The sequence below is a fragment of the Tenebrio molitor genome, chromosome 6 (assembly GCF_963966145.1).
Source record: "Tenebrio molitor chromosome 6, icTenMoli1.1, whole genome shotgun sequence".
Taxonomy (NCBI): Eukaryota; Metazoa; Arthropoda; class Insecta; order Coleoptera; family Tenebrionidae; genus Tenebrio; species Tenebrio molitor.
In genome coordinates, this window is record NC_091051.1 from 19,952,299 (window position 1) to 19,964,511 (window position 12,213).

Below are 12,213 nucleotides of genomic sequence, written 5' to 3' on the forward strand. Positions count from 1 at the left end.
ATATTGTCTGAGATCGGTATATTGTCAACGTTCGTGATGCTTATGAGATTTTTTGCGCGACTGAATATTTATTACAAAACATTCCTAACTAGAATGCAATGCGATACGACTCCCTTCACATCGTGTTGCCATAATGTCGATTTTTGTATCGCGTTTCTAAGGCAATCTGCAAACAGTTACCGCCATTGCAGTTTTTGTGTGCAAATATCGCCAGTCGTGTTGAAAAAGAAGCAGTAAAATGAGTGATCTTAGTGATTCCGAAAACTGTAAAAGAAACTTGGAATGTGGGGTGCGTTCAGCCCTGATTTATGAGAAATTCAGAGAACGCTAGGGCTAGGAGTCACTCGCTTCCTCGAAGATCAGCTACATTGAAGATTGTGTCGAAAACAAGATTCAATTTACAAGAAAAATTCCTCATGGCGTGACAACTAAAGAATTTTTTAAACCGACGACCTCAATGTGTAATCAAGAAGACAAGAAAACACGGGGTATGAAAATTTTGACAATACAAATGTAGCGGCAAGTCCGCTAGTATTATTTCATTGCAGCGACAAGGAATGCCGATTACAAGAGCCGTGTGAGTTTCCAGAAAGTGCTAACATCTTGTCTTCAACTTCTGTCTACATAAATGAAGAATTTTCGAAACCAACGACCTCGATGTGTAATCAGGAAGACAAAGAAAATTCGGGGTATGAAAATTTTGACAATGCCAATGTTGCGGCAAGTCTGCTAATATTATTTCATTGCAGTGGCAAGGAAGGCCGACTACAAGAGCCGTGTGAGTTTCCAGAAAGTGTTAACACATTGTCTTCAACTTCTGTCTACATAAATCAAGAATTTTCGAAACCAACAACCTCAATGTGTAATCAAGAAGACAAGGAAAATGCGGGGTATGAAAATTTTGACAATGTCAATGTCGCGGCAAGTTTGCTAATGCTATTTCATTGCAGCGGCAAAGAAAGCCGACTACAAGAGCTTTATGAGTTTCCAGAAAGTGCCCACACTTCAACTTCTGGCTACATAAAAATTATTATAATAATCGATTAATTTTGAATTAAATTTACTTACTGTTCTAGAACACCAAAAATTACTTACCGTCCAGTTTATCGTTAGCAACGAGCAAAAAGAGCTTACCGTCTTGGAAACAGACGTGGTAAATAAGCAAATAGAGCACAATCGCGCAAAAAAGATATTTATGTTTGTACGTTTCATCAGTAAGTTCCACCTAATTGCGTTTGTTAATCTTGGAAACTAAGCGTTTTTGACTCTATATGTATTAAGAGTTTTATGCTTATTGAATCACCCCTGAAAGTTTGTCGGTGGAATTCTGACGCATCTCTGTATATTGTTTCTGCAGAAAATCAGAAATTTTTGTTTCGGGGGGAATGAATGAAATATGTCCAGGCAAATCACTTAATAATTCTGACCCAATTACCAAACCCGTCGAATCTTTGGTGATATACTTATCAATATCTTCCACTTGGTCATATGTTACTGCGTATGATTGCTTATCCTCACACAAGAATTTCTTTAAGGCCCGGTTGTAACGGGTGATTATTAAAATTTTCACTTAGGGTTGGCTACGGATCATTCTTTGTTTTCCGTTGCACCTTAGACACTGACAAGTTTGACATTTCCCGAATGCATGATTTGATGTACTGACTGACATTTGTCGTTCGTTCTTGCGTGTCTAAAGTAAAAAAAAAAAAATAAAAACTCGTTCAAAGCCAACTTCAAGTGAAAATTTTAATAGTTACCCGTTATAAAGCGATGTCAAGTCGTTGTTAAAGTTAACATAATGTCAAGCGATCTGATTGGAGGATATTTAACATTTTATTCGAATCAGCCAATCAAATAGGGGGATTTCCGACGCGTTGTTAGCTGACACGATGTTAACTAAGCTTTATACAACCGGGCCTCAATAAAGCACAATTAGTGTGATTATGTAGTAAAGTCGGGGCCAGTAACTAAAACTGGTTTTTGTTTCATACTGGACTGACTCATTGAATGCTTCTTGATCAAAAAATGACGCTATCAAAGTTAATGACTTTATTAATATAATATGTTTGGATAAAATCGTATTTACATTTATTTAAGAATAATAATTTCTCCACGACCGTTAGTGAATGTAATAATTTCGAACTCATTTTTAAAAACAGAAAGTCAAAGTCAAAATTCTCACTCTTGAGATTGGAATATTTATTCTGAAACACTTGCTTCTTATGTGTTTTGCATGTATTTTCATTCCATAACAAGTACCTGAATGAATATTCCATAATTATTCTCAACGAAATACATAGATTGCCATGGATTTCAAAACTGTCAGCGTCAGATATCAATGCGACGTCCTAATTGTTTTGTGACAAGTTTTAATTGAAATAAACAAAAATTGTTCAGATTTAATTGTTTTTGATTCAAACTTTCTGGTCGTGGAGAATTATTACATGGTCGTGGAGAAAATACAGCCTGTTACTCGGTTAGAATGAAAATTCGATCTACTCGTGGTTCCTCAGGCTCGCTAACGCTCGTGCTCAGACTAGTAGATCGAATTTTCATTCTAACCAGTGCAGAATTGATCTTTTGACAAAAGCAGCAACAAATCTTCATAAAGTGTTACAAAATACAACAAAAGTTATTTACCAAGTTAATATCGTAGTTAATATCAATTATTATCGAAAAAAATAATAGTATTTGTCAGAATTTGAGAATTTTCTCCTGTGTGAACGGATTTTGATAAATGCCACAACTTGTCAAAACGAAACGTCAAGCTAATTTTAAAGATTTTAAGCGATTTGGAGCCTTTAAGGGGCGCGTCGAACAATAAAACCTTGTATTCAATTCGTTCGTGTGTAAATTAGACCTGGTTCACTCATGCCAAAAAAGGTCCAATTTACACACAAACTCGTTAAGTAAACTACTGTTATCCACAATCACATTTTAAAACGACTTTTATCCACTTTTATGAACCGTATTAAATAGCATTTTATCCACTAGTGGAATACACAACTAGATAAGTGAACATTTATATTTAAGATAACACACACATTCCTATTCGTTACTTTGACTTGGGTATCATTACATAACAATTTTTTTGAGAAAATCACAAATTTTACTTAAAAAGTTTAATCTAATTTTTACTGTAAAAATTTTAATTGAGCTCAAACAAGAACAAATAAACATCTAAGGTTAACAATAAAATTTAACGCTAATGTTGAAATTGCCTCCAGCCAACCATTTAGCACTCAACGACACGAGTGTAAACATTGTACACTGCGCTCAATAGTGTCAGGGCTGATTTGTTCCATTTCAGGGCGAATTCCCTGCCGCAAATGTTCTAAATTATTTGGTCTATTAAAATAAACCCTCGATTTTAACCCCATTGAAAAACAAGTTTACGTTAAAAATTAAATTAAGTTTTTTGAAAAAAATTGTTATGTTTGTTGTATGTATATTTAATACCTATACAGGTTTATAAATTATCCGATTTTCGACATTTCCCACTAACTCAATAAAATAAAATATAATATAATAACTAAAACTAACTAACTAAATAAAACAGTAATTCAAAACAATAACAAATTAGCAGCTTTCCAAATACAATTATCCCTCCCCACAAAAAATTGTTATGTATAATCTATTCCATCTTTAAAAAAACGATAGGTTGCCATGCTTTAATTTTATTAAATTGGCAGTACTGAGGAAAGGAGTAGTTATATTTCATTTCATTTTGGGTGTAAATCTTTTGTAACTAAATTTGAAGTGCTATGTTGCAAGATGATTCTACGAGTAAAACAAAAAGTAAATAAAGTTTATTTTTTAGTAACACGATATTGTTTCTTTTCGTCATAGATACAGATTGTGAAAAACAACTCATATCTCCCTTGGGATTTGTCAAATTTTTTCGCCTTCCACATTGTTGACAACAAACTCATGAGAACGAAACTATAGCAACCACATATTCACGCAATCTTCTCTGCTAAATATTTTAAATAAAATTTTAACTTTTAAGTGCAGAGACTAAAAAATAAAATATTGTATGCACCGCGGGAGATATTCATATCTCCCTTAATGCATAAATATCTATATCAATAAATGTCATTTTGACGTTTTTCCAATTTATTTTAAATTAGACAACACAAAGTAATAATTTAAAGGGTTTACTACAAGTACATAATGTCAAAAGTTGTGGTTGTCGAGACAAAGCGTAGTGTGTTGAATGGCTAGACACATTTTAAACGAGATACGCCCGATCTAAGTAATGATGCGATTATTAATAGATTGATGGATATCTTCAATGTGAGAACAATGAATTTGTATTCGATGAAATCCTGAATTGTATAATTAATTTATTCTATTTTGGTCAATAATCGTCTTTATACGCCCCCAAAAGAGGGCATAAATTGGCCTTTATGGCCCGGATTTGTCAAAAATCTGCCAAGCAACGGTTGGTTTAATTATTCAAACAATGGTATCAAACATTATTTGATTAAATAAAATCATACATTATATACACAGTAACCCTAACAACATAGCTAACAAAATAGCTAACTAAATTTGCATGGACACAACTTTTAATTCATTTCCTTTAAGGAATACTAAATATTTGTTTGAATCTTTTGGAAATTATAAAATAGAATAAAACGTTGTATGTACCACGGGCATAATTGTCGATTATGGCCCTCGAGAATTTAAAAGCCCTCGTTCCTCGGGCTTTAAACATTCCCTCGTGCCATAATCTCCTGATTATGCCCTTAATACATAAATAACTATTATAGGTGGGAATATCTGTTATATATTGCATAATTACAAAAAAGGGTCTGGAGGATACTAGAACTACAAAAAGAGGAAAATCTGAAAAGTGGAACCATTTTTTAAAAGAGATCTGAACGAAATTATTCCGGGGCTAAACATTGGAAGATGATTCAGAATCTAATGGTGAAGATAATTCTGAAGATGAAATAATGGAGGAGGTTAAAGTGTAGATGTCTTTTAAAAAAAGTTATTCCATTTTGGAGAACTTATCCGTTTTCTGCTTGTTAAACTAAAGCAAGCGTTCTTGAAACTCATTCAACGACTAAAGCTTCCACCAAATGTTTACATTTTTATTTGTCTTTTTTTTTCAATTGCTATTTTTAATAAAAAATGCTGGGTTCTCTATTAATCTCTTGTACGAGAGTCATCCAGAAAGTAAGGTTACAACATTTATGTAGGATCGAGAAATGCTTGTATTCAATTGAAATTCACAGAATACTTGACAAATATATTAATATATTAAATGGTCCAAAACTAATTTACAGAACATAAACATTAAAACTAGAGTTCTTTTTACCAAATTTAGTAAACACCATCCTAAATCTGCTATTGAAAGATTTAATTTACCACGCGAAAACGGTGGTAGGGGTTTTTCAAATCTAGAAATACTGCTAAAAAATCAAATTGCTTCACTAAAAAATTATTTCCTCAATAGAGCTCGTGATAACACCTTTTTCAATGCTTTGGTTTCAGCCGATAAAGGCTACACACCTTTAAATTTAAGTGATAATATAATTTCAGATATTGTTAAGCCAAATATACCTGACACTATAGCAAATATAAAACAGAAGTCTTTACATGGGAGATACTTTAAAGAACTGGAACAACCAGAAGTTAATATTCAGGCCTCTCATGCATGGCTTAAGAAATCAAATATTCACCCTGAGACGGAGGGTTTTATATTTGCAATACAAGATCGTGTTATAAATACAAGAAATTATAAAAAACACATATGCGGTTTACAATCGATAATTGATAAATGTAGGATTTGCGGAACTGAAGGGGAAACAATTGAACACATAATTTCTTCTTGCACCGTTTTGGCTCAAAGCGAATATAAAAAACGTCACGATATATTCGCTAAAATTATACACATGAATTTAGCTGTTAAATTCAATTTATTAAAGAATACACAACCACATTATAGTTATACACCAGAAAGTTGTTTGGAAAATGACAGTTACAAGTTATATTTTGATAGAACAGTTTTAACTGACATTCATATTAAACATAACAGACCAGACATTATAATTTTAAATAAACAACAAAAGCAAGCATATCTTTTAGATATAGCTGTTCCAAATTCACATAGTATAACACAGACATATAACACAAAAATTAATAAATATTTAGAGCTCTTTTTAAAAATTTAAAAATTCTGGATTTAGATAACACATTGGTAGTTGAAATTCAAAAAGGTATATTATTATACTCATGTCACATCGTGAGGAAGTTCCTTAACATTGACACAGAACATAATACACAACAAAGTCAAAATGCGGAGGCGAGACGCCGGTAATTATGTTGATAAGCACTGCACTATTACTTGATAGTGATATCCGTAATAGTGTATGTACTCCGGCAAAATTGCCGTGCCGCCGGGTGGAGGTGGGATACGAAAAATAGTATATTATACGCCAAGGTAGAGAAGACATTTTTTTAAGCCGAGGTAGTTTATTCCCCGAGAAGCGAAGCTTCGAGGGGAATAAAGAAGCGAGGCTTAAAATTGTCTTCTCTAGCGTGGTGAATATATTATTTTTTTCACTACTAGATCCGTTAAAACCCTTTCTAATAATAATTATTAATTAAATTTGTTTGTCCGATGCGACGATCCGAGTTCTCATTTTTCAACGGTTGCTATGAAAATTGAAAATCGTCTGTCTACGTTAACCAATAAAATCAAAGAAAATCTTTCGCTGCTAAGTGACGGCTGTTCATTGTTGACCTTGGTTAATAATGAAAATTATTATTAACCAAGGGAGAGAAATTCTACTTCTGGGGTCGGTTCGAGAGTCAATAATGACGCCTTCTGAGACTAGTAGTGAAAAAACTATTTTTCAACGTAATCGCCGTCGAGATCGAGACATTTCTGCAGTCGGGGTACCAGCTCCTGTGAAACTGCGCGGTATGGGGCCTGGCGTTGTCATGCAGGAGGCTGACACCCCGGGTCAGCATTCCCTTTCTGCGGTTCTGAATGGCTCTTCTGAGTTTTTTTTAGGGTATTGCAGTAAGCCTCTGCATTTTTAGGCATAAAATCCGCCAAAAAGAACCCCTAACGGTCCCAAAAACAGATGACATGACTTTTCCGGCTGAGTGGTTCGTCTTGAACATTCTGGTGGCTGGGGAAAATGAATGACGCCACTAAAGGATTGTCTTTTGGATTCTGGGGTGTAGTGACACACCGACGTCTCATTCCCCCGTCACGATAGAATCCAGAAAAGCTTTTCCTTCCTGTGCAAGGAGGTGGCGGGAGCGCGCGACGACCTCTCCATCGTAAAAATTTATTGTGACTGAACAAAATGGCCGACAAACACGCAGGACCAAACAAACTGACAACTGGGATCCCCCCAACATGCCAGGTGTGCCAACTTCGAAACAAAAAATTTCCCTCGGCCTCAGGAGCCCTTGTAACCTTACTTTCTGGATGACCCTCGTAATACAGTTTCAATCGATTCGTAAAAAAGCGGAACATAAGTATGGCAACACTGTGCCTTCAAAATTTTCAAAATTCCTAACCAAACTTTTATTCAGATATACAGGATGAAATCTGTCAGATTGTCATGGCCAAGCATCGTTTTTTTAAAGTTGGAATACATTATAGGGTCTATCAAAAAGAGAAGAAAAAAGTGGGGGTTGTCATTGAAAAAAACCAAAGATGGCGTCATTGTGCAAAAATATGAATGACGACATAAGGTGGCTAATTAAAAAATAAAATTGACCTGTCCGAGCGTTTTGCTTGAAAACATTAAATAACGCAATTATAAATTTTGTTCCTTACTTTATCACCACACTGTATAATATAAATACGTATTTAATCATTTAACGATTTAGTGCCGGCGGCCATGCGTCTTGTTTCGTTTAGAAAGCATTTCAATACTTATGTGAAAACAAAATTCCCTACCTTACTCACTTTATCTGGAAGTGGAAATACAGGTCTGCTCATCTTTGACCCGCATTGTTGATTAGTACACGACTCCACTTCACCGACTCAACATGTTCATCCTCAACAAACTCATTTTCCTGCTATTCGCGCAGTTTTACACTGAAATACTGTGTGCGTGCAGACAATCTTACATGACATTTTGTGACGATTTAACTGACCTTAGCAGCCACGGTGTAGAAAAATGGACAGAACTCGTGGTAGGACCTGAATTTGCGAACGCTTCACAACTTGGCACAATAAATTATGACACGATTCAGTTGGACAGATTCGATAAACTCACAACTTTGATGATCTTACATCAGATCAACGACTTGAGAACCAACACTTTTGATTCGGATCCTGAGCATAGTAAGCTGAACTATCTCAAGCTATACGGAAACGACATCAAGCGCATCAGGGAGAGCACCTTCGCCGCCGTAACGTTGAGTAAGTTGAGTTTGGTTAACAATAACATCGAGTACATCCACAAAGAAGCTTTCTACAACTGTGAGATTACCACCATAGACTTGTCGGACAATAAGCTAGAAAAAGTTGAGAAAGACGTTTTCACAGAGGAATTTCTGTCGAATGTCACGAAAGAGATTATCATCAGGAACAACAGACTGGAATGGATCGAATCTTTCAGTTTTCCAAGCAGTTTGGAGATTCTCAATTTGGATTATAACAAGCTAAGTACTTTCAATTATAATGTTTTCCATAATCTGCAGAATTTGCAAGAGCTAACTATGAGTCACAATACACTCAAATCTTTGCCTGGATTAAAACCTCTGAAAGAAATTGTGATAATCGATGTGTCGCATAATGAACTCATAACTCTTACTGCTAGTGATTTTAACAACCTCTCTCGTCTCGAAGTATTGGATATGAGTCACAACAAAATCTACACTTCCATGGTTTTTGAAAAATTTAATTTTCCTAAAAGACATCCTCCGTTACAAATTTCACTCGCTTTCAACAGACTTACCCACCTGATCATCGGATGTGACAGTTTCAGAGATCATATTGTCTTTTTGTATGGTAATCCATGGAGCTGTAGGTGTTGGGAAAATCTAGAGAAGTTTATGGTGGATAATAAAGTAAGAAGGAACGAATGTGATTTTCAGTTCTTTGGTAATGGGCAAGTGCCCTATTGTATAGATCAGCCTGAAAATGATTGCACTAAACCATTTTTCAAAAATATTACAAAACTGGACCTAGAAGAATTTACAAATAAAGTAAAGAAGAGCCAAAAGAATGTTAAGTGCAACTTATCGCCAAGAACATTATAATTTCGATTACCTAATAATTCACATTGTTTATAATACAGTAGTAATGTTAATTATTTAACATTATTAACAATGTGTGAAGAAAGTTTAATTTACGTTTGTGTGTTTTGTGCTAGTATTGTAGTTCATCTTACTTTCATTATGAAATGTTCATTTTTATTTATATATTTTGTAAAATACGTTAATATAAAATTTTGCTTACAAATTTGTTTTTGAATTATTAAATTCAGTGGATCATTTTGTGAACAATCTTATTCATTTTCATTTGATGGTGTTAGTTGCTGTTGGTAAGGTAGAGTATTGAGATCCTGGTTAATTTCATCCAATCTAGTGTTTATTGGGGACAGGGTTTTCCACATCATCGACTAATTAGTGAGTTTGGATTTGTACAGTTACAGTTGGATAACAGGAAGAAACATATTGTTTTTGCATTATTGTTTTTGCATAAAGTACTTCATGGGTTTATAAGCTGTTAATACATAATGTATGCAGACCATATAATATAATTCAATCTAGCGTGGGCATTTCTGCAATTAGGAGTGTCATATTTTAAAATATTTGTAACGAAATTATCCTTAAAACGAATAATTCAATTTTTTCTTTCATTTAATTCAGATCATTCTAGTCATGTGCCACGTATCAATTATTTAGGTTAAAAATGTCCTGCCTACGTTTTACAGTGTGGAAATTAAGTAACGCATAAATTCAGTAATTCCCTTGATATTAATTTTTTGGAAAAAATCTGCAAGGGGTATGGCGATTTTAACTTCAGTAAATATTTGCTGCCCATTTTCAGTTTCTTATGTCATTTGTTTTTCATGTTATGACGTTAATGATTTTGGTAGTATGTACTTTTTATTCCGTTTCCAACCGTATAAAATTTTCAATATGTAATATTTCAAAGAAATCGAGAAAAACAGTGTTAAAGTTCAAATATTAAAAATTCATTAAATTGGGAAAATTTATCTAGTTGCCGTTGTATAAAAACAAAAAACATTAGTTGCGGCTGTCAGAATTACACAATTTGTAAATATCACAATAAAGTACCTATAATCTGTTTCAAAATCAAAAATCCACCACCTGTTGAATTATGTTGGCAGAAAAAAAGAAATCCCCAGAAAAAGTTAAATTTTTTTGGGTTGCCTCAACCTCCCGCCAAAATTTGGCATTAAACTGTTGAGTTTATTTACGAAACACAAAATAATTATTATGTACAAAAAGGTTTTAGCTACCGTATCATACTTTTTGAGTGAAATAATAAAATGAGAATAAAAAACACGATGAACTACGACCAAAACGACTGTCCAACAGTTTTCTTTCAAACCCCACTTTTTTCTGACACTTGCAGACACACTAAAAGTAAAAGTCGGCGACGTTGTCGGATGTATTTTCGAGGTAGAATGCACTGTTGGTGGATTTTTGATTTTGAAACAGATTATAGTTCTAGGAATGTTTTGGTTAAAATGAAAAATTCATTGAGAAGTTACTAACTGGTTGGTTAAGACACTGTGGGTTATCTAAGTGGTACATAAATTAACAGGAGCCACTTCGTCTTTCGGTCCTCTACTATTCTGTAGTCTGTTGAAGTCAGTTTCCTGTTTTGTTAAATTGGATTAAAAATGTGCGAGTATTGTTCTATTGCAAACTAGTAAAACTGACAACAATGCACTAGACAATGACGCAGTTTATAACCTCAAACAACAGACAGCTTTACTGCCAACTTAAATGCACTTTTTCCATGGCCTCCCCTTATGCCAAAACATCGTGAATGGTATATATTTGTTTAATGTCATATTAGCAACTACCGGGTGATCAAGAAGGACTGTTTAAGTTGGCAGTACAATTGAGAAAATTTTTTAATTCGGTTATTTATAACACTGCAACTGGATATGTTTTGTTGGTTTATTTGACAAATATCTGATATAGGTATAGCATTAACAACGACAAGCCACCAACAACCGGAAGTTACTCCTGTTATACGATTTAAAATACGATCCAGCGTTACCAACTTAAACAGTCCTTCTTGATCACCCCGCATAATTATCATCCGTACAATTTTTGATGTAGACGTAGAAAGTAGAATTACCTTTTGCTAGGAAATGCAGGAAAGGGCAAACCAAGACGAAAACTTTTTGCCTTCTATTTGTTTTACCGACGAATGTATATTTACGTTAAACAATGAGCCAAACACCCAGAACACTCGATATTTGTCTGAAGAAAATGCGCGGATAAATTTAACTACAAGAGCGCAATACCCTCAGAAAATTAATTTTCAGGCTGTAATTTGTGATAATCAAATAATTGGGCAATTGGAGATAGTAGGAACACATTTAAATTCACAAACATATTTACACATTTTGATAAATGGGGTCGGCCCTGCAATTGAAGAAATTGCACATGAAGATCAAGAGGTTTGGTTCCAGCAAGACAGCTGTCCTGCGCATTATGGTATAAATGTGAAAACCCATTTAAACCAAGTCTTTCCAAATCGCTGGATTGGTCGTGATGGTACATGTACCATAAACTATAGTGGAACCAGAAATATAGTGTTTTTATGGACTCTGGTCGATAATTTCTTTTACAATTTTGGGGTCACTTTTATTACCAACTTGAAGAGAGTTATAAATCTTCTATGACAGATGTTTTTGAGCCGTCTGAAAATGGACCATGGGAGACAAAGGTAAGTAGAGCCCAGTCGCGCGACGAGTGCCAGAAGTTTATTGCCCTACCATAACTGACCCTCTCAAGTTAATGTACTCCATCCCTCATAAAAATACTATATTTCTGGTTCCACTATAACTGGCCGGCCAGATCTCCTGATCTTGCACCATGTGACTTCTTCTCGTGGGCCTGTCTTAAAACAAAATTTATAAAACACGACACCTAAATATTGATTCTCTCAGGGAGGTCATCGTCGCGGAATGCAGAAATGTAACAGAAAGACAACTTAAGAATGTAACAACTGCATTTTAT

General features: G+C 34.5%; 2 protein-coding genes across 11 annotated transcripts in view; one reads left to right on the forward strand and one right to left on the reverse strand.

Moving 5' to 3' along the window:
* LOC138133433 (uncharacterized) overlaps positions 1-12,213 on the reverse strand; it is a 201,597-nt gene that overhangs the window by 25,460 nt on the left and 163,924 nt on the right. The window contains exon 1 of one of the 10 annotated variants that reach the window (XM_069051348.1): positions 7,943-8,081. The exons of 8 other annotated variants lie outside the window; for them this stretch is intronic. In XM_069051348.1, coding sequence (XP_068907449.1) covers positions 7,943-7,975 — 33 coding nt within the window. In that variant the 5' untranslated portion in view covers positions 7,976-8,081. Of the gene's footprint in view, positions 1-7,933; positions 8,082-12,213 lie in introns of those variants that run through there. One more of the 10 variants, XM_069051347.1, reaches the window with a different exon arrangement.
* Positions 8,026-9,445, forward strand: LOC138133436 (leucine-rich repeat-containing protein 4-like). The gene has a single exon (XM_069051352.1). It carries the CDS (start codon positions 8,026-8,028, stop codon positions 9,241-9,243), a length of 1,218 nt encoding a protein of 405 aa, XP_068907453.1. The 3' UTR covers positions 9,244-9,445.